This window comes from Porcisia hertigi, chromosome 11, assembly GCF_017918235.1.
Source record: "Porcisia hertigi strain C119 chromosome 11, whole genome shotgun sequence".
Taxonomy (NCBI): Eukaryota; Euglenozoa; class Kinetoplastea; order Trypanosomatida; family Trypanosomatidae; genus Porcisia; species Porcisia hertigi.
This window is the reverse complement of record NC_090570.1, coordinates 98,446-122,619: the sequence shown is the minus strand read 5'-3', so window position 1 is coordinate 122,619 and position 24,174 is coordinate 98,446. Positions and strand designations below refer to the sequence as shown.

Below are 24,174 nucleotides of genomic sequence, written 5' to 3'. Positions count from 1 at the left end.
GAGCCACGTATGGATGCGTAAGCACGCGAGTGTGCGTGGGTGGTAGTGATGGAAAAATGGGAGGTGAGTGCAGAGGAGACGGGGGTTGAAGAATGAGTTCCACAGTCAAAGAGAAACGACGTGTTATGGCGCAGAAGACGCAAGGGGTTTTTCTTGTTTGTACTAAAAACAGGGAGGAGGGGGAGGGAGAGGGGGGGGGAAGGAGGAGGGGAGAGCGCACACACATTCACTCTTCCTCGTATGCGCTCCCTCCCCTCCCCCCTCCCCTCCCCCCCTCTCGCATTGAGACCCTTTCGAGAACTGACAGATTGCAGTGGCGTTCTGCCTCACCCGATCTCTGTTATTATACATACATATACATATATGTATGTATATATGTATATGTATATATATGTATGTTTTTGGGAGACTGCTTTTTTTTAAAAAAAAAACAAACACCCCCCCCCCAAAAATAGGAATGACCACGATGAGCTACGACATCGATGTCGTCCATCATCTAGGCACACACGGACATAGCAGTCCTGCCGATGTGGCCTTACAAGGGATCGGGCGTACGCGAATCAGCCCTGGATTCTTCATCTGACGGTCGGTGGTGGTGGTGGTGTAGTGGAGTGCCCTCTCTTTTGATACTCTGTTTTTTTTCTTATTATGATTGGAGGAGAGGGGTGGTCCTACTGCGTGCTACCGACGCCCTCGCCCGCTGTTTGAGCATCTTCTCCTCGAGGAGCCGAATTTCTGCAAGGACGTCGCCCCTACTCGCCGCACTCTGCAGTTTTTGCTGTCGCCTCTTCGCATACGCCTCGAGGCGGTTCCTCAGCTGCGTCCTCTTGCGCCGGTCCTCTGAGCGTCGCCAGGTGGCTGTCACCATGTACGGTGGGATTTTTGCCTCCGTGACCGGCGGCAGGCTGTCGTCAAAAAGAAGACAGTGCGCTGCAGCACGCACCAGGCGGGGATGAAAACTTGACACGGAAAGCTGCTCCGGGTTGCGCACGCGGCTCATGGCCACGTACAGCAGGTGCTCGCACGGCCACATTCGGGACAGCTCGAGGTGCACGCGGCCCACCAGGGTGAGCCCCTGCACCTTGTGCACCGTAAAGGCGTAGGCTAAAGAGAGCGGCAGAGCGACGATGCCCATGCTGTAGTGGTGTGTGTTCGGCATCCCGCCGACATAGTGTGCTACTGGCGGTATCACCTCCTGTCGTCCGTTAAAGTCCACAACGGGCACCAGTGGCAGTTGAAACCCCTGCTCGTACTGCAAGTAGTCGGCGTATTGGAGGATGAACTGCTCCCGCTGAGCGTTGCCGACGATGTAGCGCGGGAGCTGGTCGATCTCCAGTTTGCGAAAGGCAACGACCGTGCCTAGGCTTCCGTTCACAAGCCCTGGGGCGAGGTTGGTGCGGAGCATCACACGAGCGCCGATCTTCAGCCCCAGCGGTCGGGCGAGCGGGGTGCGCTGGGCATACTGCAAGAGAGTAAACTCGTCCGTTTCGGTATGCATGCCATCTGCGCTCAGGAGAACGTCGCGGACCCGCACACCCTTGTCGATGTGTTGAAGATGGTGATCTATTTCACTCAGGTACAGCAGAAACTGCTGCGCCTCTTCCTTGTCCATGGTCATTGGCAGACGCACGCGCAGGGCCAGGGCGTCGACGAAGAGGGGGTACATCACAATGCTGCGCTCACTGTGGCCGGCGTTCAGGAGCCACGAGCCGTCGTCGAAGTTTGACGAGGCCGCTGCCGCGCCTGAGGACTCCACGGCATCTTTTCTGTTACTCGCCGGCCGCGCTGACGAGCGAGACGCCTGTTGTGACGACGCGCGCTGCCCGTGCGTATAGAAAGCTGCAAGATGCCGCTGTATCTCCAGCGCAAACGTTTTAATGTTGAGCTTCTGCGGCTCATACACGCGCAGCACGTATGTCGGAGACCAGCTGCCTACCAGAGACGGATGCAGTAGCTGAGGGGTGTACGTGATGAGCTCTCCCCCCAACCGCTCTAGCTGCTCCGCGTTTGTTGCATCGACCTCTTGATTTGTCGGCAATAGGTTCACGGCGCCCTCCACAAATGCAGCCACAGCATGGTGGCACCGCCCTTGTGGAGACGGAGTCCCGGTCGCTGTCTCCGGTGCGGGCTGAGTCGGAAGGCTGTCATTGCCGCCAGTGGTGGTGGTGGTGGCCAGCGTATCCCTGTGAGAACCGGCAGTGGGCTCACTGGCTTCGATCGACAGGACGTGCTGCAGTTTGCCCACCACCTCCTCTCGTGATGCGAACTGCACCGTCTTGTGTAAGTCAAGTGGGACCAAACCGCGCCGCAGGAGCCGCAGTTGGGCGGCAAAGCGCAGATTTCGGTTTTGCCGCACCACCGTGTTTAATTTCAAATGAACAAAATTTCTGCGGAAGACGGCCGACGTGATCAGCGGCTGTGCGTTGATGGCGCCCAGCTGAAGAAAGTCACCACTCAAAATCACCTGGACACCACCAAAAGGGAGGTTGATGTTGTTGGCACGGCGCAGGTGAGCCTCCAGTGACTCGAAGAGTTCCCGTGACAGCATCGACACCTCATCGATGATAATCACATCGTAGCTGCTCAACTCTTTGCGACGGGTGAACTCACCAAGAGGGTTGATGCCGAGACAGTGATGCAGCGTGCACCCGCCAATCTGAGAGCCGGCAACGCCAGTCGTCCCGGTTACAGCCACTACCAGACCTTCACGGGCCAGCTGCTGCTTGATCACTCGAAGCAGCACGGATTTGCCTGTGCCGGCTCCACCGCCGATATACGTGTGGTGTCCTTGCATGACGAGATCCACGACGGCTTGCTGTTCCGCGTTGAGGTCTTGGATTGTCAGGAGCTTATCATCGATGCTCTCCGCCATCCGAGGCTGCTCGGTGGACGCTGCCGCCAACGGCGCTTGAGTCCACTCCGCAGTATCCCCACCGACGACAAAACCAGGCTTCTGCCGCAGCTGGTGAGATCGACTGTACTGCAGTTTCAGAACTTCAGCCACTCGCTCCACCGGGTCCTCCACCGCCGAGTCGCTCAGGAGGCGTTCTATTTGTTGATGAAGGGATCCACGCGACCAGAGTTTCGGCCAGGAGACACGGTGGGTGCGCAACTCGCCGGCAAAACTCCGCAGCGCCTCGCCGTCTGTTACGCAGAGTTCACGTGTGGTATGGTCGACGCCGATACCCATCAGCGCCAGTGAGCGAATAGTAATGGACCCCGCCTTGGCCACGCGGTGCGTAAAAATGTTGTAGACCAGCGCATCCGGCTGTGCAGCTGGCGCAGTTGTTTCTGCTCCCTTTGGTGCCGCCTTGAGCGGCGCAGCCGTGAATTCGTGACGAGGTGGCGGCAACGCACCGCTATCAGTGTCTTTTACATCACCCTCTGAAGGGAGAGGAGCACCAGATTTGTCGGCAGGAGTCAGAGCCTCGCCCTGTATGGTTGCAGCTCCGCTTCCACCACCTAGAGGAGCCTCCGGTGAGTGCTCTTCGTCCACTGCACGCTCTCCGTTGGTGCCTGTTCGGGTGGAGGGGGTGGCGGCGGTGACGGCCCTGCTGCGCTTCGTTTTGTTTTTGCGGGGTAGACTCCATTGCTGCCTGCGGATAGCTCGGGAGACATCCGCGTAGAGATCTTCAACTAATGCCTCCTGCAGGCTCGTGCTCTCGTCTTCGTCCAAACTCCGCGTCGACGCCGATGCCATAAAAGCTGCTGTTTCTGGATCAAAACCCTTTGCTGTCATGGCTGTTACATCAACAGCGCTCGGTGGCGCTTCACCGATGGCCGTCTCCGCATCCCTGATACTGGTCTCACGGTCTTGCTGGCGAAGTAGGTCTGTGTACTCAGCTCCAGAAGCTGGCCCCATTGCCCCAATAAATTGTTCCTTCATGTGCGTTTTCGACTGGAGCAGCACCTCGTCCATGAGCGGCGTGTCCGGGGCCTGTGCCAGCCACTCCACTGGATCCAATATGAGGCTACGAGAGCGGCGATCATCTTTTTGCAGCGCATCCCCGTCGGCGGCAGGCGGGTGCGTGTTGCCGCTGGTCACGTCTTCCACGCCGTCCCACTCTTGCTCAGCGGTACACTGCAGCTGTTCTTTCACGACATCTTTTGAGACAGCGCCGCAAGGCGCTTCAGATGTGGCTGCCACAGAGGGCTCTCTTCTGAGCGGCTGTTCGTTCTCTTCGGTGAATGCACATCCCTCTCCCCGATCGCCACGGAGGTCGGGGGTCGCGATGTTCTCGATGTCATACTCTTGGAGAATCACGTCACCATTGCCCTCCAGCGCAGGAGATGCAGTGGTGTCCGTGCATGGGGGTGTTGATTTTAGAGTCCCCACATTCTCTAGCGGTGTCAGTGAGCGTGCATCTTCAGGGGCTGCTTCAAATGCAACTCGCTCTTGTTCTTCATACAGGGGGCGCGCCTGCAGCGTGTCGCATGCCGCTTGCATCCTGGACTCTGCGACACCACGCAGAGAATTATCGTTTGTTCTTGTTGGGGTGATCAGGGCGGTCGTCTCCGCTCTTGTAATCGAGCTGGCGGCGTGCTTAAAGGCGTGTGGGTTGGCACGCCAAAATTCTGGTCGGAAGAGGAGCGGCACGTATCCTTCTTCTCCCACTGTTGACGCATTGCCCACAAAACGGTGCGCACTAGACACGTCCAACACTGTCAGCGGCCTTCTCCCAGAGAGGGGGTTGGCTGGGGCATCATTGACGGGAGGCGTTGAGAGTTTCGCAGCGGGCATGGCGGCCTCCCCCTCTGCACCGATTTTCATGGGTGAATCGCGAGTACTTTCATTCACGCACCGGTCGCTGGCTAAGAGACATGGCGTTTGCTGTACTCGACGGAGCAGCTCGCCCAGGAGAGACGGACGTTCCTTCGAGTCCCCAGACTCGAACGGTACAGCTTCGCTCAGCGGTGCCGGCTGCCAGTCTGGAGGCCGTGGCGGTGCGTCGCCACTCGAGGGCGCTGTGGACTGCGAATGACACCATCGCCGTGCTGTTGCGTGCCCCGCGATATGCATTGCGGCCACTCTGGACTGCGGGAGCTGCCGTCGTCTTATTTTTGAGCTGAGCGGCCTCATCGCCAGTGACGCTCTCGCGAAGTGTATTCCTGTCGCCCTACACGAGCCCTCCCATCTTTCCCAGCCGCCACCACAGGCACCCCGACCTGCGCTGTTCTTCCATCGTTCCCTGTTTCGTCTCCGCACAATCGCCACCGGCTGCGTGTCCATCACTGCGGCGCGCAGAGACCCCGTTGAAATTATTGAGGGAGGAGGGGTGAGAACGGAAACCGTGAGCGGCGCGGGAAAAGGGGCGTGAGAGGGAGAGACAAGAGGCACACATGACGGCGCATCAACACAACAACGGCCTGCAGCCACGGCAGCTCCAGAACCGGACGCCGGTGGTGTGGGGAGACAGCGAGGGGGAAGACACACAGGTGCAGCAGCGAGATGGTGATAACACGCGAGAAGCACTTGCAAGTACCCCATTACTGTTTACAGGCTTTATAAAAACACGTCGTGTGCGTGTGTAGCGGTGTTCTATATTCGTGCCCGCTTTTTATGTGTGTGTGTGTGCGTGATAGGTATATATATATATATATTTATAACGCTTTTCTTTCCCTCCCTCTTTCTCTCTCTCTCTCTAGCTCTATGCCCCACCGGTTACAAGCAAAACAGATGGACAGCCCCGGTGTGCACACCACTAATACGGAACGCACACAGGCCTGGCAAAACAGAAACACAATGTGCACAAACAAAAGAGAGCGGGGGGAGTTGGTATACACACACATTCAGGAGGGGCTCTCTGCCCCTCCCCCCTCAAAAAACGAACAGGAGGACGCCTTCAGCGCTTCACGGTTCCCTCCTTCCGCCCTCACTCACTGTTGCCGACTTCTTCCCCTTTCTGCTCGCTCTTTCGTGTTCCATGTGTCGCCGGGACGGTCCCGCTTCTCTCCTCACACTTGCAGTGCGATTCCCCCACTTTTAGTTATATATATGTATATGTATTTCTTCTGGGACCGCTTCCACTCCCTGTTTTTGTCCACACTTTATCGGTGTCTATTCACGCGCCCGAGTCTCTACACTTCTCTTCCCCCCTCCTCTGACCCCTCTCTCTCTCTCTCTCGCGCGCGCGCGCGTGCGATGTCGAGCGGCAGTGTGGCGAGATTGGCCGCACAGCAATCTCAAAGGTATTAACGAGGGGATGACACACCGGTGCTTGTGCTCACCTCCACGTCACACACACACACACAATCAGGCACAGCTACAGGGCCACGAGGGATCGACTGAGGTATATATCTATGATATAATAATACACACATATAGATATATATCGATCTAAGGGTTATCAGCAATCAGGAGGAGGGAGGGGGCAGGAAAGGGAGACGTCTAGCACGTGGGGATCGTCACAAGCGCGGTGTCAGCGTCCAGCACTGACAAAGGAGAGGATCCGCAAACGAGATCAGTTGAGGTGGGGCGACAAACAGAGCACAATTGGTGCGCTACACCCCAGCATGATCGCTGCGCGGATTCGCGTGCGAGCTTGTGTGTGTGTGTGTGTGTGCCCCTATCCCCCCAAAATGCCGCGATCAAGACACGAGGGGAGGGGAAGGGTCGGGTAGGATGGTGGTGGTGGTGGCTCTAGAGTGAGGGGAGGGATGGCGGCACTGAAGAACATACACCATACACACCGGGGCGACGACCCGCACACCAAGAGCAAAGGAGCAGTGCGCAAGGGTGCAGTGATCAAACTAATAAAGCACACGGGCACGTGTGTACAGCAGGGCGTCAGCGCCAAGGAGAGGCGTCTGATGATGTGGAATGATAAAAAAAAGAGGGTGTGACGGGAACGGCCAATGATGGGGTTGGTGGCGGGGAACTCCTGGTTGCCTGTAAATAAAATCAACAACAAAAAAGGGTAGACAGAAGACGCCTCCCCCCAAAAAAAGTGATGATGAGCACAGCGTCTGGGGTGTTGTGTGTGGCGGGGGGAGGGGAGGGGAGTGGCAGAGATGTACAGAGGATTTACAAGGAATATGCAGCGGATAAACAGAAGAAACACACACAAAAAACACTCATGTGGAGAAAAGCGTGCAAATCACCGCGTTTGCACGTAGTGCTCGTGTTCTCCGCGCGCGCGCGCGTGTGTGTGTGTGTGTGTGTTGTGAAGCAGCCATCGTGGTGGCGTGATGGTCACATCCGTTTTCTCATCCGAGAGGGTTCATGTACATCCATGTCCCACGAGATGATGGGCATGAGAGAAAGCGAATTAGATCAGGGGCAAGTGTACGAGAATATCGCCCCTTTCCTCCCCCTCCCAAACTAAAGGAGGAAAAACAAACACAAGAGGGATTCAAGGCGACATATTCGTGTACGTATAAACATCTTCGTTGAGTGGGTGGGGGAAGGGAGTAGGACAGACTGGAGTGACATTGACCCCCCCCATCGCATGTCCTCCCCTGCCCCCCCCCCCCCTCCTCGCTCAGTATCGTGTCCTTCAATCACCTACGGAATGAGTTGTGGGCACCGATGGCACCACTGTTGCCGCCACCTGCACCGCTGAGGATGGGGTCGTTGTTGCCGCTACCACCTTTTCCCGCATCAGGCACAAGTAGGGTGCTGCTCGACACTCCACTAATCTGTGAGCGTGACACGAGTGGGGCCAGATTAGGCACGGTATGCAGGAGCGGCCGGAGTAGCGAGCGGTTCACGAAGGTGAGAAGGCGCACCTCAAACGGCACAAACACATTTGGCTGCTTGAAGTTGCACAGGACACACAAGAGATCACAGAAGCCCTCGTAGGTGAGAACGTGGATACGCTTTCGGTGCGTCCCGCGCGTGGCTGCGGAGTCGGTGGTGACAGCGGAATCAACGATGCGCACTGCACAGTATCCTGGCCGTCGCATCGGCGACGATACCTTGCCGAGGCTATTATTGACCTGCACCAGTCGATCCAACTCCTTTCGCTTGGCTATGGCTGCCTCCTCGTTCGCGTGGCGCAGCACGGAGCAGCTGGAGAAGAGGTCTGAGGTGAGGTGGTTTGAGAGCTCGGTGCTCGTGAGCATCGCGTCGCGCAAAAGCCGAAGCACGTCGTCGCGCACCATGCCTGGTTCTCCGAACACCTCCCGGCTGTACGCCTGATACACAAGCAGCAGCGCCGGGGCGAGATTCTGGAGCACGGCTTGTGTCTTGACGCCACGGGTTAGGTGGTGGATAATAAAGCGAGGGTCTGTGGTTTGCAGGTGGGCGGCGGTGCTGGGCAAGACGATCACCTGCATCATCCACTGGAAGGCCTCCCTGAGGGAGCAGTAGGTCGACTTGCTGCGGAGGGCTAGGCGACTGCGGTCTGCTTCGGCACCGCCTAGCGGCGATGAGTCGATCTGCACGAGCGGGCTGTCCTCGCTATCGGAGAAGGCGCTGCATTCTGGAGTGTCGTGAGAGAGATTCGGTGGTATCGGTTTTACGTTCATTGAAGTCACTGGGGAGAGGGCCGGATACAGGCGGTGCGCCAGCAGCACCATCGCAACTACAAACGACGCATACGTCATGTCCATCTGTATGTCCGGCAAGATCTGCTGCTGAATTCTGTATTTTCTCCGTTCACCCTCGCCGTGCTTCCGGGGAGATGTGGATGTGGCCTGCGACGACGCGTCTCCGGCAGCCCGTGTCGGCTGCAGCACTGCAGGATCGACTTCATTGCGGGCGAGTGCCACAACCATGACGGCATGTTGAAAAATGTCTGTGACCACTTCCATGTCGACCTCTTCCAACTGCGGCATCGGTTGTTGTGGGCACAGCGACACCAAGGGGTTTTGTGATTGGTCCAACTCGTTTTTTTTAGGCGCTGCAGTGTAGCTTCTCCCCACGCTGTCTATATCTGGGCTCGCCATGCCGATGAGCCCAAGGTCGCTGCAGAGTAGGCGCCAGCTGCCGAGGTCGAGGACCGGCAGCGCGAGTTGAGTGGAAAGGGTTGCGCGTTGCACAAAGAGTGAAAGGAGGTCTCTCTGCCAAACACTGGAGATGGCGTCCGTTAGCGACTCTGTTTCATTGGTGGGGTCCATCAGCTCGTGTTGAGGCGGCTTCAGCTGGGGTGTCCCATCATCCATGGAGGTGAGAGAGGCGGTGCTGGGCTCGTGTGCAAGGGCATCGCGATAACTTTGCTGACGCTGCTTCACACACTGGAGGATGGGTGGTTGATCCACAGAGAGGTGTTCTTTACTGTCCTGGCGAAGCCCCAACAGTAATGCCTGGGCTGATGCGCACGGCCCCGTAAAGACACCGCGGCTCAGTCCGCTGTACGTGCGCACTGGCACCAGGCAGCTGAGCGTAATATGCCAGCGGTGCAGCTCTAGTGACCGGCGCAGCGCCATGGCGAGGCTACTTAACATGGAGGCTAGCTCAGGGCTCTCAAAGGCGTCGCTCGGCCAGAAGCCGCCGCGCAGCAGAAATGGGTGGGCCTGGGTGCCGAAGATGGGAAGGCAGCGCTCACGGAACAGCTGCCACGCTGTCTTTTCCTCCGACGGCAGCTTACGCAGCATGTCGTCCTCAAAAGAGTAGCGGTCCGGCGGCAGTGCTCGTTCAGACGTAGTGGGGGTCTCTGGTGGATTCGCACTCCCTCCAACGTCTTTTTTGGGGCTGTCGCTGAGGGTCCCGCCCATCTCCGCCGTCGCCGCTTGGCCCCCACTCCAGAGTTGCAGCAGTGCAATTCGCTCTCGCTTCGCGCATTGACGACTCTTGTGGTGGAAGGGGTGGGCGAAGCGCACATACAGAAGCGCAATGAGGGTCACTATGGCTGATGTCTCACCACGCACGATGGCGTACGGATCAACCACGCTCTGAAGGGGCAACGGCCCCGAGGGTGTGGGCTGCGGCGGTGCTGCGGCCCGCAGCAGTCGCTTCGCATCGCTCTCCTCTGCAATGGTCAGGCGACTGTCGACAAGTGCCTGTCCGTCGTTGTTGCCGCTTTTCGTGTTGCTCGTCCCCCATACTTCGTCCTGTTTCTCAGAAACATCTTGTCCAGCCATGAGTTCCGTGGCGAAGGCGAGTAGTTGAGACATCCGCTCCACCGGCTGCGCCTCTATCAAATCCCCAAAACAGTCCGCGTACACCGGGAAAGGGGGGTTCAGCTGGACGCTCTCCTGCTCCAGAAGTTGACGTCGGTAATGGGAGCCGACCAGCCGGGTCCCGACAGGGTCGCTCGTGACCATGTCGTTCCTGAAACTCGACACCTCTGCAGCCGACCGCATAGTGCGGTACCGCGGCAGGGCGAGGTAATAGAGAAGTCTACTGATTAGCACGCCGCTCCGGGCCTCTTCGTTGAAGGAGCTGAAGCGGTCGGAAAATGGGCCATCCTTCACATCATCGAGGCTCTCCAGTTCGTCGAGGCAACTGTTGGCCCAGTCAGTGAGAATGACGAGGGCGTCGGGAAGTTGAGAGCAGGACTGCAGCACGATCGGGGCGATGCGGCCAAAGAGCCGCTCCTCATTGTCTTCGATGTTTGGCGCAGCAGCGCTGTAGGACCTCGAGCGGCGTTTCACTGGCATCGTCGCTGGCCCTCCTTGCCAGTCTGCGGTCTCTTGGGCAAAGCTGGTGCGCATCCTGCCCCCGAGTGAGGCTTCTCTGCTCTCATCCTCGCAGCCATCAATGTCCTCGCTGCTACTCCCTGTGCCGTAGCGATCCGCATGCACGCGTGCCTCGTCAGCGATTTCTGCTTTCGCTGTTGAGGCCCCGCACATGTCCCCGACGACGCGCAGAACGGTGCTTTGCCACGGGCGGTGCCGGTGCGCACGCAGGCGAGAGCGGAGGTGGCGCAGCCGGCGGTTCTTCTCTTTGATGATGAGAAGCTGTTCTTGTGCGGTGTTGAGAGCCTGTAGCTTTTCACGCAGCAGCTGGAGTGTGCCATCCTCCAGCTCTCGATTTCGTTCACTCAGCCCCCGATTTGCAGCTTCTACCTTGCGCAGTCGCCGCGATTGCACCGCGAGCTCTGAGCGGAGGTAGGCGTTGACCTGGTCCATTTCCTGAAGCTTCGCCAGCATTTCCTGGAAGAGGGACTTCCCTGGGACGTCGCCGGTGCCACTGCTGGGATCCATGCTGCTATTTGCTACAGACGCATTGATAGTTTGTGCGGCGTGAATCAGTGGCCTTGTCGAGTACCCGTCAGTCGGCCAGTTGTCTCCTTCCGCGTTGTTGTTGACGGGGGATTCGAGGTAGACGAGCTGCGTCAGCGTGCCGCTGCCGTTCATCGAAGAGCCCTCCTCGTCTCCACCGACCTCGTGCTCGCTATCGTCGCTCCTGTCGTCACACACAACGTATCGCTCCATCATATCAGTCTCTTCACTCCCCCGCCGGTGCTGCTTCCCTGACGTCTGATTCCCAGTCTTTCGGCGTATAATTGAGAGATTGACACGGCTATGTCCGACTCCCTTGCGCCTCACAGAGTGGCCCTCGTGGTGAGGGCGGCTGCGAGTAGGTGACAGGGATTCCCGCGGGCTTTTTCCTTGTGTACCACTCGGCACCAGCGCCCATTCGGCACAAGTGTCCCCCTTTGTGGATGAGTCAGTGGCCAGGATGGCGGCCCTTGGGCGCTCTTTTAGACTACCGGCATCAAGTTGCCGCCGTCCTCGGAGTGACTCGAGTTGCCGATGCTGACAACTAGACCACATGTTAGCGACAGATGAGGCCGAGGCTTTAGGGCCGCCCACGAGCAGAGCTGTTGCCATTGCCACCGCCGTTCCCCCGCATGCATTGCTGTCCCGCTGCGCGGACAGCTTTGACTCGTTGAGAAAATTCATGTACATTTCTTTCATTTGTGCCTCACGCAGATGTTGGCGCTCGCGCTGTGTGTCGTGCCGCCAAGCAGTGAAAATTCGCTGCATGTGGACACGTCTCCACCGTCGTGCTACCACGCGCTCTGTTGCGTCCAGCCGAGCGAGGTAGCGTCGCTGCGTTATGACTTGATGCAACCAGGCGCGCATCGTGTACGACTTCACGACCTTCTGAAGGTAGTTTGCATCGCCCCGGGCCTGCACAGCCGCCTCTGTCAGACTTTGCTGTTGCTGTACGCGCAATGGTAGGGCAGCAAGGTGAGTGACCTGCTCGCTTAGCGTTCCCAGCTGCGGTCGCACCGCACCCCACCCCGCATAACCAGCGTACATGTGAGGGAGAATGTATTGCTCTAGGAGGCGACCGGCGAAGTCCATGCCTGGTGCATTCAACACTGCGTGCTCAATGATGCTGGAAAGCAGCGCCGCGCTGACAGCCGCCTCCAACCGCAGCACGGGGGCGGGGACAGGGAGGTCGCTGGGGAGAGTAACGACCGAAACGCCAGCACTGGGTGGCAAGGCTTTTGGGACCGGTCGCTTCACCTCTTTTATCAATTCGCGCTCCGTGTTGAGGACCGCCTGCAGCACTTCTTGATACTGCGCCCGCGACAGCGCCTCATGCGCCTCCGCTTCCTCCTTTTCCATGGAGGGGCTTGACATATTGTAGGGACCACCCCCATCACCATCACCACTTTGTTGCTGTTCAGCGTCGAGGTTTTCACCTCCACGCGTCGTTTCTAAAGTGATAACGCATGCCTCTGTGGCCTTGACGTATTGAGCTTCAATAAAAGAAATACTCGTCTGATGAAGCACGATCTGCACCGCTTGAAGTAGCGCTGCCATCTTGTGTGGCGGCACCGGCGAGCCTGTCGACCGCTCCAGCCGCGTCCCGACGTTACGCTCTTGCTGGAGCTGCACTTCAATCTTCCAATGATGTTCTTCTGCTGTCAGGAGTCTTCGTACAGCTTGCTCGAGGGTCTGGTTCAAATCCTCAGCGAGAGCTGCACGGTATCGCTGGTGGAGTCGCAGCGTCTGCCGCTCGCGCCAGCGTTTGTGCAGCGGATCATTAAAGGAGGTCACTGGGACGTGAGGCAGTGCTCTGGGGGCGGACGAGGCTGGGGTACTGCGTGTCCACAGCGCCAAATGACGCTTCTCGGTCGCGCTGAGGTCTGGTGCCGCGATGCACTCTGTGGCTGGCAGCGGCAATTTTGTGAAATCGTCGTGTTGTGATACACCCACAACACCAGCGGCGCTAAACGTGGCACCGTGTGACGGCGAGGCGGTTGCCGCCTGTGGACCCACATCGCTTGCACCGCTGTTGTTGTTCCCGGGGGGCTGAGCGCGAGTGGGGATGAGCGCGGCGTAGATGCAGGGGTGTGGTGCAGGTGGCATGCGGATCGTCTCAACGCCGCTCATTGACGCTGTGGGGGTAGCGGACTGATATGCCTTTCCAGAGTGGGGCCCCAGGGCCGTCTTGGACGGTCCACACGCTGTTGTTGCTGCCATTGCCTGATCTGCAGCCTTTTTGTGTAGAGGCACCAGCGAGACGGACACCGACGCCGCAGACGGCTGAGTGGTGATCGTGTTTGAATACGACAGCGGCTGCAGACGGAAGGCATTCACATCGCCATGAGTGAACGTGCTCACCGCTGGGGGAAGCCGTTGTTGTGGCGAATGCCGTGAGGGGTGGTGGGAGGGCATCGTTGCAGCAGCCCTAGACGTCACTCGCAAGCGGATGCAACTAGTTTGTGTGTATGCCTATAAATACATACATGTGCGTGTGCGTGTGTATGTGTAGAGTGCCATTCTATTGGTGGCCGTGTAACAACGAGGCAAGAAGTTGGGGTGCTGGTGGATGAGTGTGGGCGGGCAGGTAGGTCGGCTAGCACTGTTGCGCTTTGAAACATTGAGAGGGTGCGTGTGCCCTCCCTCCACTCCCCCCTCCCCCCCACCAATAAGTGGCCATACTGGGAGATTTTTTTTTTTTGGGGGGGGGGGGGGTGATGAGGGGACGCGCGTGAGCGGAGTCGCGTGCGGCCCTCCCCGGGCGCGTTGACTCCACAGTCGGCGTGTGTAGAGGGGGGAGGGGCAGAGAACAAGTGGATTAGGTAACGCAGTATAACACGAACAAGCAAAGGTGCAGCAGTGAGGAGACTCGGCAGGGGGCTTGACACCTTTCACCACGCGAATCTTTGAAACCAATGAAAGCACAGCTGATTATACCCAGGGAAAACCCCTGTTGCTTCCGGCATAGGGGCTGCTAAAGGACGGAGGGAGAGAGCGGTGTGTGTGGGGGGGAGGGGGGACAGATGACGGCGGTGCTTCGTTAGGCCCTCATCCCCTCACCCATCGCTTACGGTGACGTACACGGTAGTGGGAAAGATGCGAAACACACGTTGTGCCAGGACGTACAGCACCGCCAGAGCAAACAGTATCGCAGACACACGTAACAGAAGATCGTCGCGTGACTGTACGGTCAGCAACGTGCGCACCATACGCTGTGCTGTTTCTATGGACGAATGAACGTCGTGAAGTGTTTTGTGAAGAGCCGCGAGGGACTCGCTGGAGTCGGCGAGCCCGTGCATCGCCGTGTCTATCTTCTGGAGCTCCATCGAGAGCATGGTGCGTGTGTGCAGCAGCGAGCGAAGCGCGGCAGCGGTGGTGGCGGCCGATCGACCTGGTGTGGATGTGCCGTCCCCACCTCCAACGTGGTCTGTGTCCTCGACATCAGCTACAGCACGCGGAAGCACGCGGCGAAGGTCGATGCGGATCTTCTCCAGCTGCATGTATACCTGGAGCTTATCTTTTGTCATTGATTGACCCTCTAGAGACGCTGATGCAGTCCGGACAGAAGGGGGGGGGCGAGGAGCCCGACTGCTGCTGCTGCAACAGTTGCTGGGGTACCTCATGCCGCTCGCGCCCCCGTTGATCCCGCACCGCCTCCAGTACCTGGAGCACCCGCTGGGCGTGTGCGACAGCGAGCGAGAGGGCGCCGTGAGAGCGCTGCGCACGATTCGAGAGGAATTCGTGGTGCGTCGTGACGAGGATGCGTAACACCTGGTCCGCACGGTGTGTCAGTGCCACAAGTACATCGGCGGTCCGTGGCGATGACGGGGAGGCCGACGCAGTGTCTATTGTAGCCGTCATCTCCATATATATATATAGCAAAGAAAGAAACGCGACAAAGGCAACGACCTTCAACCTGATAAGTGAGCTCCGTTTTTTTTTTTTCGAGAGTCGCCCTCGTGTGGGCATGTGTCAGCGAAGAATCACAGACGGGAGTGAAAAATTGGAGTTGAACGAGGAAGGGGGGTGGTGTAGAAAAACAAGATGGGCATCAAAGTGTATGCTTCCCCCCCCTCCCCGGGGGTAGGAGTAGGGGGGGGGGAAGAGGAGGAGAGGGATGCGCGTTGCTGTAGCCAAAGTGCCGATGGCTTAGAACGTAGTCCACCATGATAGTTGTGAGATGCGGCTGGAGCAGGGGGTTCCACCCAGATGAGGGTGTCTGGCGGTGCAGTCTCTACTCCAAAGGGGATTGAGATGCGCGCGCGCGTGCGGACACCCACACGGTCGGTCCAGGTGTGGGGAGAAAAATGACGCCAAACACGGAAAATGAAAAAGTAAGGGGACGCGAATAATTACACATTGGCACTTTTGTATGAAAGGAAAATTTTTTTTTCTATGCAGCGGACACACACACACACACACAGACACACAGACTTCTCTACCTGTGCGCTGCATGGCCGATGACGGGAAGTACCTCCCGCTTTGTCGCTGAGCATCTCTATGTGTTCCAAGGGCTTTGATGCGACAGCCCCCGCCTACATCTTCTTCTCACTAGCATCGCTGCTACGTTGGGGCCTCCCCCCCATTCCCTACGGACTTCACATAGCTCCGCATACCATTTCACAAAACGAAGAACTCTACATCCAAATCGTCAACACTCCCGCTCCCGTTTTTAGCGTGTGCATGTATGTGTGGCATCTTCACATGTATGTCGCTGTTGGCAACCCCACTGGGGCAGGGGTGGGGGGTGGGGTGAAGAGGCGCAGTAAACTCGCCACAGTCTCACTAGCGCTGTGATCGTGCGGAGCAGTTGTACTGCGGCACCGAGAGGCCACAGGGGTGGAACCTTCTGTCTCGCATCCCTGCTGCTGCTGCTGTTGCTGCTGGTGGTGGTAGTGGTGCTCCGCTTTGTCATCTTTTGTTGTACTGTTGGCAACGGTGAATTCGGCGGCTAACGCGCACGCTACCATGCGAGCATAGCGCTCCCGGAAGAGCTGACACTCCTCATCAGAGGCGCCGTCCACCTGGCGGTTCGTCAGTGCACGGCTATGTTTGTCCCATTGTTTTTCACAAGAAGGCCGCGGCGGAGGCGTCTGAAGGGCATAAGAGCGATGGCCGCCCACAGTCTCACCCTTCGTATGTTCATCCTCGATTTCGCTGTCCTCCTCCTCCCCCTCAACGGGATGACAGTGGAAAAGTTGTCGCGCCACACCAGGACGTTGCTGCTGCTGCAGCGGCGGTGCGGTTGGCGAGCGCACGACTCGATGTGCGCGAGACTCTTGCTTACACGGAGTCGCGTTACTGGTCTTTGGCATTACCTCTGTCTCGACGCCATCGTCCCCACATGTCGCCTCAATGCTGGAGAACACGCTCAACAAGTAACTCATAGCATCCTGGTCATCGAACCTCGCCTGTAGCGTCTCGGGCTTTGTATGCTGCACCAGCTGTGCTGTGGTGAGACGGCACCGGACGGGGGAGCCGCCATCGCTGGTTGTTTTCGGTGCTGGTGAGGGCGATGGTGCCCAAAGAGCGTCCGCAGTTGCCGCCTCGCCGGACCGAGACCATTCACTCACGGCGCTCGGTGTTAGACCGGCGCCGGTCTTATCGCTGAAGCTGCTTACTTCGCACGTGGCAGGCGAGTCAGCAAGCGCCACCGAAGCATCTTTGTGTCCACGCGACTTACCAGCGGGGGGCGTTGACGACGGTGCAGGGGCCCTTGCGCGGGTACGCTGATGACTTCGCTGTGTTGTGGTGGTGCACTCAAGAGACGGGTCCACGATGGAGCCGACATATGCGCGCCCGGCGGAGTGGATGGAGGATACCTGCGGTGTCCCGCGCAGTGGAAGGACAGGGCGCAGTTGAGAGTCGCCCTGCGCCGATTTCCCCCGTGTGGCCGACGTCGCTTCAGTGTGTTGTGTGCAGCGATGCCGGAGCGTATTCGTCAGCCCACGGAGACTCCCAGCCGCGGCGTCCACCGGATCACATCGCGTTTGCGAGCGCTGCTGCTGCTGCTGCTGTTGTTGTCTGGCAGCGTTCAAATCTGCCCGCAAAGAGCGCATATCCTCCTCTTGCTCAAGGAGCTGCTGAGAGAGCTGAAGGAGAAGCCGCTCGTATCGCTGCAAGATGTCATGATGTGTGGCCGACGTGGTGGTGGTGTCGGAGGCCACAGAGTCTCTCAACTCCACGCCGTGCTCTCGCGTTTGCTGCCGGGTGCGTGGCGGTGGCGAAGACATTGGTCTACGCTCGCACGGTCGGAAGGGGGTGGGGTGGGGGGGTGGGGGGGGGAGAGAGGAAAAAGGACAAAAAAGAAAACAACAACCGCGCGTGTGTGTGTGTGCGTGCGTGCGCGCAAGTGTATGTCGTCTATGTAACCAGTGAGCACAAATGAGCACACAGGAGGGAGTTAAGAGTTCTATGGTCTTGCTTTGCACACTACTTCTATGTGACGATGGCGTCTGTGATTGTGTGTGGGTGGTTGTGGTGGGAGAAGAGGGGGGAGAGGAGGAGAAAGGAATAAGGAAGAAGTAGAGACGAGCGAGCAAGTCGAGCCACTCCTTCCCACATCGACACTTGTTGTTTTCTTCCAGCTGCTCTGAGCACCTTCACCGGGGGTGCGACTGTGCACTGAGACGGGGGAGGAGGGGGAGGGGGGCTCGACGAGGGATTTCTCACACTCAACAAGTTTGGATGTTCGCTCGATAAACGAGGAGGAGTCATGGGAGCTCATCTAAAGAGTTCGATACGAAAATGCCAGCTGACATGCACACGCGGCACTCGCCGCGACCCATGTTTTGAAGGGTGCGCTCTTCCGAGTCGAGAGAGGCCGCCGAGGCCGGAGGTTTTGGTGTTGTAAGCACCGCAGGACGAGGTGGCTCAGGAGCCACTGCGTCTCGATCTTGTGGCTTCTTTGCGGAGGTAAGGCGTCGCGTCCGCTCTGCTGCGTACTTGAGAGACACGAGATCAAGCTTTTCATTCATCGTACGTCAGATGTGCTGGAGGGCGTAGCTGGCATTCGGCAGAAACGCGAGGTACGTGCCGGCCAGACTCGAACCAGTACGCCATACTTCTTTTTTCCGAAGACACGGCGCAGCTCTCGAGTACGGTGACCATCCAGCTGCGTTGGAAAGGGCAAGCCGGGACGCGGCAGTTGGTGTCTCAGCAGAGGTGGTGGGTGTGTGTGTGTGTGTGTGGGGGGCAGACCCTATTGGGATACATGTCGATTGGGTGTCCATGGGCAGCGTGAGAAACATGAGGAAGAATTATGGCGTCTCCGGATCGGCGCTAGCGAGCCGTGCATCACGTATGGCGGGGCTGACTCGCGGAGCTCAGTGTGGACTGCGCGACTGTGTGAGTGACCCCCTCTCTTGCGGAAAGCCGTGAGTGCAGAGGTGCGAGATCACTGCGAAAAGATGCGTCAGCGGGTCCAGCAGACAAAGCAGAAGACATCGCCTCAAATGTGCCGCGTGCCCGTAGTGGTGGGTTTGCATTGCTGCCCGACACACACACACACACACACGTACACGCACAAGGACGGTTGAGGCATACTGTGAGCCATCGCAGACATGATGGCGGTGACGGTTCGTCGTCAGCGCACGTAAATCAGTAAGTTGCTTCAAAGGAAGAAGCCAAACCATAGCACAAACAGCGATGCCGCCAATGCCTCATCCGACCCGACGCGAGAGAGCTGAGCTGAGTTGCCTCACTCATCACGCGCACCTGTGTGCTTCTCATCAGTGGTCGGCCAGGAAATGGGTGGAGACACCGAATTTGTAGACTTGAGATCTGATGTAGCCCATGTCTTTCAGGAAGCCAGAGTATCGATAGAACGGCCCCTGCCAGTACATGTAGTTGCCGATTGAGCTCACACGACCACACAGGAAGGACAGCATCGATTGCGGTGCGCAGATGAGAATCTGAGGGCGGTACGTGGCGACCCCCTCCAGCGCCGCGTCACTGCCGCTTCCTGGGCCGACCGCTACAACGCGCACTGGCGGCGGCAACGCTGCCGCTATCGTTTCGGTGTCGATGTTGCCAACGTACATCTTCTTCTCAACCGGCGCAGCGCTGTCCAATTGGCGCCCACCAGCCAGCACGTTGTACGCTACATGAATTCGGCTCTCGTTACGCTCTTCATACTTCTTGAAAAGTGTTTCCTTAAACGGAATGTCAGCGGCTGTGTGGTGGCAGTACAGAAGACTGAGTTTGGTGTCGTCGTTTTTGTTTTTGTCCATGACGCTCATGAGCTGCAGCGCCACGGAGGCGCCGGAGGTGGTGCACACCACACCAAGTTCTTTGAGAGTGTTTGGTTTGTAATGGAATTCTTGCATCCATCGCCCAAGGTAAACAACGTCGCCCGGCTCGAGGTAGCGCAGACGAGCTGACATGCGACCAGGGTCGCAGTCTTTGATCGCAAACTCGATAAAGCCGCGTTCGTCGGGGTGGCTGATCGGGGTGTACCAGCGGCAGAGCGATGAGAGCTCGCGCACGTTCCCACTTATCATCCGAACAGAGCTAACGGGCTCGTACCCCGCGTAGTCGTAGCTGTTTGGCAGAGCGAAGCGGTAGGTGTGCATGTTGCTGCCCTTTTCCTTGTTTTTCTCCACCAGTGTGATTGGCACCAGCGGTGCACACCAGCTCCACCGCTTTGCCAGCGGACGACGCTGCTGCGCGGGCTGCAACACAAACTTGTACGTCGCGTAGCTAACACCAAACGTCGTGGCGACCACGGCAGCGACGCGGGCGATGTAGCCCTTGTTCACGTCATTCAGCATGCGGTGAGCTGCGCTTGGGATGTCCTGTAAAACGAAAGACCACCGCCGTGGCGGTGCAGTGGGACCGCGTCGCTGTTCATTAGCGTGCCGCGACCGTGACGCACCAGTCGCCGTGTTGTGTTCGCCCTGCTTTTGGCGGTGATACTCAAAGTCCGAGAAAGTACCGCCCTCTCCTGCGGCAGGTCGTCGATGCGACGTGCCACCGCCCGGGAGTTGCGGCACCCACGGCTTTGGTGGCATGCCAGCAACAGCAGGGGGTAAGCGGCTAGGGGGGGGGAGGGGGTGGGGGCGATATATCGATAGGAAGGTGAGGAGGCTGGCAGCATGTATGCGTGTGTGTGTATCGCCGCGGTGGATGAGTGAGGGAGGGGGGCGCCGATGAGAAACATCAGAGGGGTAGGCAAATAAGGGGAAAAGGGGATGCGGGGTCACTCCAGGAAACACATATGCTGTGGAGACTGTGGCACTCAACTTCGCTACGGGTTCATGGCCGTTCCGATACCCCCCCCTCTCCCCCCGCTGCTCTTGTCACTCTCCAGGGACGTCGGGGATGCAACTGTTTCTCGTACTCTTGTCGCCGTCCTGCAAAGAGCTCCGGGCGTTGCTGAACGCGCGCGTGTGTTTGTGTGCAGTCCCGTGAAAGTCGAACGTCAGTCAACAAGTACATGGACAGACATCAAGAAGGGAGGGAGGGAGGGAGGGGTAAAGCCAGCTACTGAGAGATGAGGCGAAGTCCTCGGTGAACGGCGTCGTTCACAGACCATTACGCCTGTCACCCCCCCCCCACCACCACCCACATACGATCGACACATCAGGGAATGCAACAAGTGGAGGGTGGAGCACTCGAGTACGAGCACTGTTGGGTGTTACTCCTAAGGGCGGCGGGGATGAGGGCTTCCTCCCTGAGCTCCCCTGTTAGTGCCACTTTCTCATATCCCCCAGAGGTTCCCCGTGTTATTCCCCAAAGCGCACTGCACAACCGTTGCGGTACACTGCCACCGAGTAGGAGTACCCCCATCCCCCCCCCCCAAACACACATGTGCAGACGTAATAAACGTGTGCCTGCGCCGGTTTTTATGCCAGTTGCACGGTTCATCAAAAAAAAAAAGGGAAGGAGGGAGGCGGCACACCGTCTCTCTCTCTCCCGCTGTGTGTGTGTGGGTGTACGTGTATGGGTGATGGGACAGGCAGCCACGAAAGCCTTCGAGCTCTCCCCCTCTCCCCTTCCCTCCATTGTCGAGGGGGGGGGGAGAGGGGGAGAAGAAGAGAAGACACGGCACCCGTTGCTACGCCTGAAGCAGCTTGTGGAGCACGATGTTTGCATTGGCTCGAGGAACGACCTCCACACTCTTCGCTGCCTTCAGTGCCGTCGCCATCGCATCCCTCAATGGCGACTCCTCAGCGTAGAGGATGCCGCGTTCCTTGAGTGAATTTACAACAGCCGCCGCGGCGTCGGTTCCCTCGCCGATGATGACCACGTTTACGTGCCTCATCGAAAACTTTGACGGGCGCGGCGGATGACCTGCGAGCTCATCAGCCTTGGGTGCCTTGAAGAGTTGACCACCAGCGTAGGCTTTTGTGGCAGCATCCTCCGTGTAGTTGTGCGGCCACTTGAAGCCGTACTCACTGACGTGGCGGCGACCGTGGTGGCGGTGCGAGAGGGTGTGCGGTAGCCCCAAGCGGGTGGGCAGGCTACGTTGCACCCGCTGCAAGCTCTGTTCCACAATGTCGGTAGGTAGTGGCTTTGCACTAGCCGCGGACGCGGGCAGTGAGACGACGTCCCACCCGCGCGACACAACGCCACCCGCAAGGCGGTGATGCCTGCTGCCGTAGAGCCGCGGTGAGGCTCGCAAGACGTCGGACTCGGACTCACTGCCAGTGATTACCAGCGTGAGCGACTGCCCATCCTTTGACACGATCGACTCGCCAGGGACGGTGAGGTAACTCTTCTCGTCGGCGTAGAAGCCCCAACGGCCGCATAGCATCGCGGTGCTGTCTAGAAGTGCATCACAGCTGGGCTCACCGCCCATGGCACACTTCATGGGAATGCTGTACGGCTCCGTCGCGATGAAGCGGTTGTGAGTGAGGCCCATATCTTTGGGTCGAGGGCCGCCAAACTCCTCAACGATCCGCGGGCTTTCGAAGTCATAGGAGGGGGCGTGATAGATGAGAACACCAGGGCGGCGCCACCCCCATTCGTCGATCGGCGACTGTGACAGCCGCTTCACCAGCGTTACCTCCTGCCGCGCTACATAGTTGAAGGTGCGGATGGCCGCCATGGATGCGAAGTAGGCGTGCGTTGGGTTATCCGTGATGATGCGGTACGGGGTGGCGGTGGCTGGGTCACTCCCAAAGACACCGTCCACCAGGTAGAAGCGAAGTCCTTGACCGAGATGGTACTGCAGCTCGCGCAGAATGCGCTTGCCGTGCAGCGCGGCGATCTCTCTCACATCTTTGTTCGTCGGGTTTCTCACGCGATGGTGCTGCGCATGCTCCGTCGTGTGCGGGAAGCAGAACTTCTGCAGTGGCTTGCTGACGCTGTGCTTGCCGTAGCAGATGGTAAGGGCACCAGTCTTGGGATCTTTGCGGCCCCACGCACGTCCCCGAAGCTCGTAGGGGCGCAGGTTATACTCACCAATGCCGTACGTGTAGCGCCACACCCCAGACCACATGCCGGCATTCGCGTAGTCGCCCACCTGCGACCAGTTGGACGCCAGCGTGCTGGCGTTCGCGTTCCACCATGGTCCAGGATCCTCATTTGTCTTCTTGAAGAGTGTCAGAGAGTCGTAACCCCACTTGTGCATTGTGTGCAGGTAGTTGTTGTCCGCCGACGCGGCAGTCGCATCCGGCATCACCTCAAGACGGAATACAGGCTTGCGTCGCTCCTCTTCTGCGTCCGGGTTGCAGCAGATCTCGTTCAAGATGGAGATCTGCCCTGCACTCTGACCAGGAATGGGCTTCAGCGTTTCCTGGATGCTCGAGTAGCGCACACAGCGGCGCTGATGAAGAATCGGCGACGCGGCGGCGGCGGCGGCGGCGACTATAACGCCCAGACGAGAAATACGCATCATCTTTCTTTGCACGTTCACTGCAAGGGAGAGGCTGAGAGGAGTTGGAAGGGAAAGGCGGTGATGACAGCAACGGCGTGCGTCACGTAAGCCCGACAGCGGATATTTGTTTCTTTATCCCACACATGCCGCGGTGCCCGTGGGCTGCCCGTGTCGAGAAACGACGAGGTTCGCGGACACCGCTGCACCTTCCGCGTGAAATGGAGGGAGGAGCAAGAGAAATACACGGAGATTCGAACGATTTGTGCGCACCTTTGTTGTTGAGGCGACCAAAACTGCACACACACACACACACACACACGCAGAGAGAGGGAGAGGGAGAACACCGATATACGTACTAATATAGCTATACCTATCTCTCTATACATATATATATGTATAGATATGTATATATAAGTGTGTATGTGTGCAACACCTAGTAAGCGGCACACGAAAGCAGCGTATAAAGATGTGGTTTTACTAGAGTTTGAGTGACGAAGAGGATGCACCGTGCACACCGGCCCTTCCCTAGCTATAACTGCTACTCACGAATAACTCTACGATATATATAAGTATATATGTGTATATGTTGTTTGCCTTTGTGTTCCCTTTGTGCAAAATTTCGTCAGATATTACACATGGGAGAGTTGTGTGCGTGGGCCGGTGACAGAGGAGGGGGAGGAGGCACTTTGTTCTGTTGTTGTCAGAGAAAGTTGACGGCAACAACGAGGAGAATCGATCCGACAAAAAATATTCCTGATGTATGCGCGTGTGTTTCTCTGTCACTGAAGTAAGTAGACACACACACTCACACTCACCCAGAACCCGGTAGCGAGACTATCTCTTGTCACAGGAGACATCACGGCGGGTGTGGATGAGTGAGCAGGTGATGTGGAAAGGGGCGCATCGCAGCACAGCAGCAACGAGGGGAAGAGAATGGGTTGCTTGAGCTTGAAGTGCATGCGCACACACCCGATCCCGCCCCGAGTGCCAGTCCCCTGATGATGCTCCCAGATCTTCCTCGTTAGGCCGTACTGACATCCGCTCCATCAACTGCGTGTTGTTGCCATATTCAAGTGCTTCTCTTTTTTTTTCCTCCTCTTTCCGTGTGACAGGTGTCTTGTCAACATCACGAAGAGAAACACACACACAAAATAATACACGTATATAATATCGAATAAGAGCAAGTCATCAAAGTGCGTGTGTGTGTGTGTGTGCATGTGTGTGGGTGCATACGCATGTGTGTACAC

General features: G+C 58.0%; 5 protein-coding genes across 5 annotated transcripts; all 5 read right to left on the bottom strand.

The window, feature by feature from the left end:
* Positions 1–646: 646 nt before the first annotated feature.
* JKF63_06985 (uncharacterized protein) lies at positions 647–5,488 on the bottom strand (the record flags this gene model as incomplete). The annotated part of the gene is made up of 4 exons (XM_067902930.1): positions 647–4,673; positions 4,731–5,218; positions 5,291–5,400; positions 5,431–5,488. 4 exons carry the CDS (start codon positions 5,486–5,488, stop codon positions 647–649), a joined length of 4,683 nt encoding a protein of 1,560 aa, XP_067758939.1.
* A 2,012-nt stretch (positions 5,489–7,500) lies between these two features.
* JKF63_06984 (uncharacterized protein) lies at positions 7,501–13,326 on the bottom strand (the record flags this gene model as incomplete). The annotated part of the gene is made up of 1 exon (XM_067902929.1): positions 7,501–13,326. One exon carries the CDS (start codon positions 13,324–13,326, stop codon positions 7,501–7,503), a length of 5,826 nt encoding a protein of 1,941 aa, XP_067758938.1.
* A 2,480-nt stretch (positions 13,327–15,806) lies between these two features.
* Positions 15,807–17,165, bottom strand: JKF63_06982 (uncharacterized protein; the record flags this gene model as incomplete). The annotated part of the gene is made up of 1 exon (XM_067902928.1): positions 15,807–17,165. The coding sequence occupies one exon, from the start codon at positions 17,163–17,165 to the stop codon at positions 15,807–15,809; it is 1,359 nt and encodes a 452-aa protein (XP_067758937.1).
* Positions 17,166–18,836: 1,671 nt separating this feature from the next.
* On the bottom strand, positions 18,837–20,117 carry JKF63_06981 (uncharacterized protein; the record flags this gene model as incomplete). The annotated part of the gene is made up of 1 exon (XM_067902927.1): positions 18,837–20,117. The coding sequence occupies one exon, from the start codon at positions 20,115–20,117 to the stop codon at positions 18,837–18,839; it is 1,281 nt and encodes a 426-aa protein (XP_067758936.1).
* A 1,046-nt stretch (positions 20,118–21,163) lies between these two features.
* On the bottom strand, positions 21,164–22,948 carry JKF63_06980 (uncharacterized protein; the record flags this gene model as incomplete). Its single annotated transcript, XM_067902926.1, has 1 exon — positions 21,164–22,948. The coding sequence occupies one exon, from the start codon at positions 22,946–22,948 to the stop codon at positions 21,164–21,166; it is 1,785 nt and encodes a 594-aa protein (XP_067758935.1).
* Positions 22,949–24,174: the final 1,226 nt, after the last annotated feature.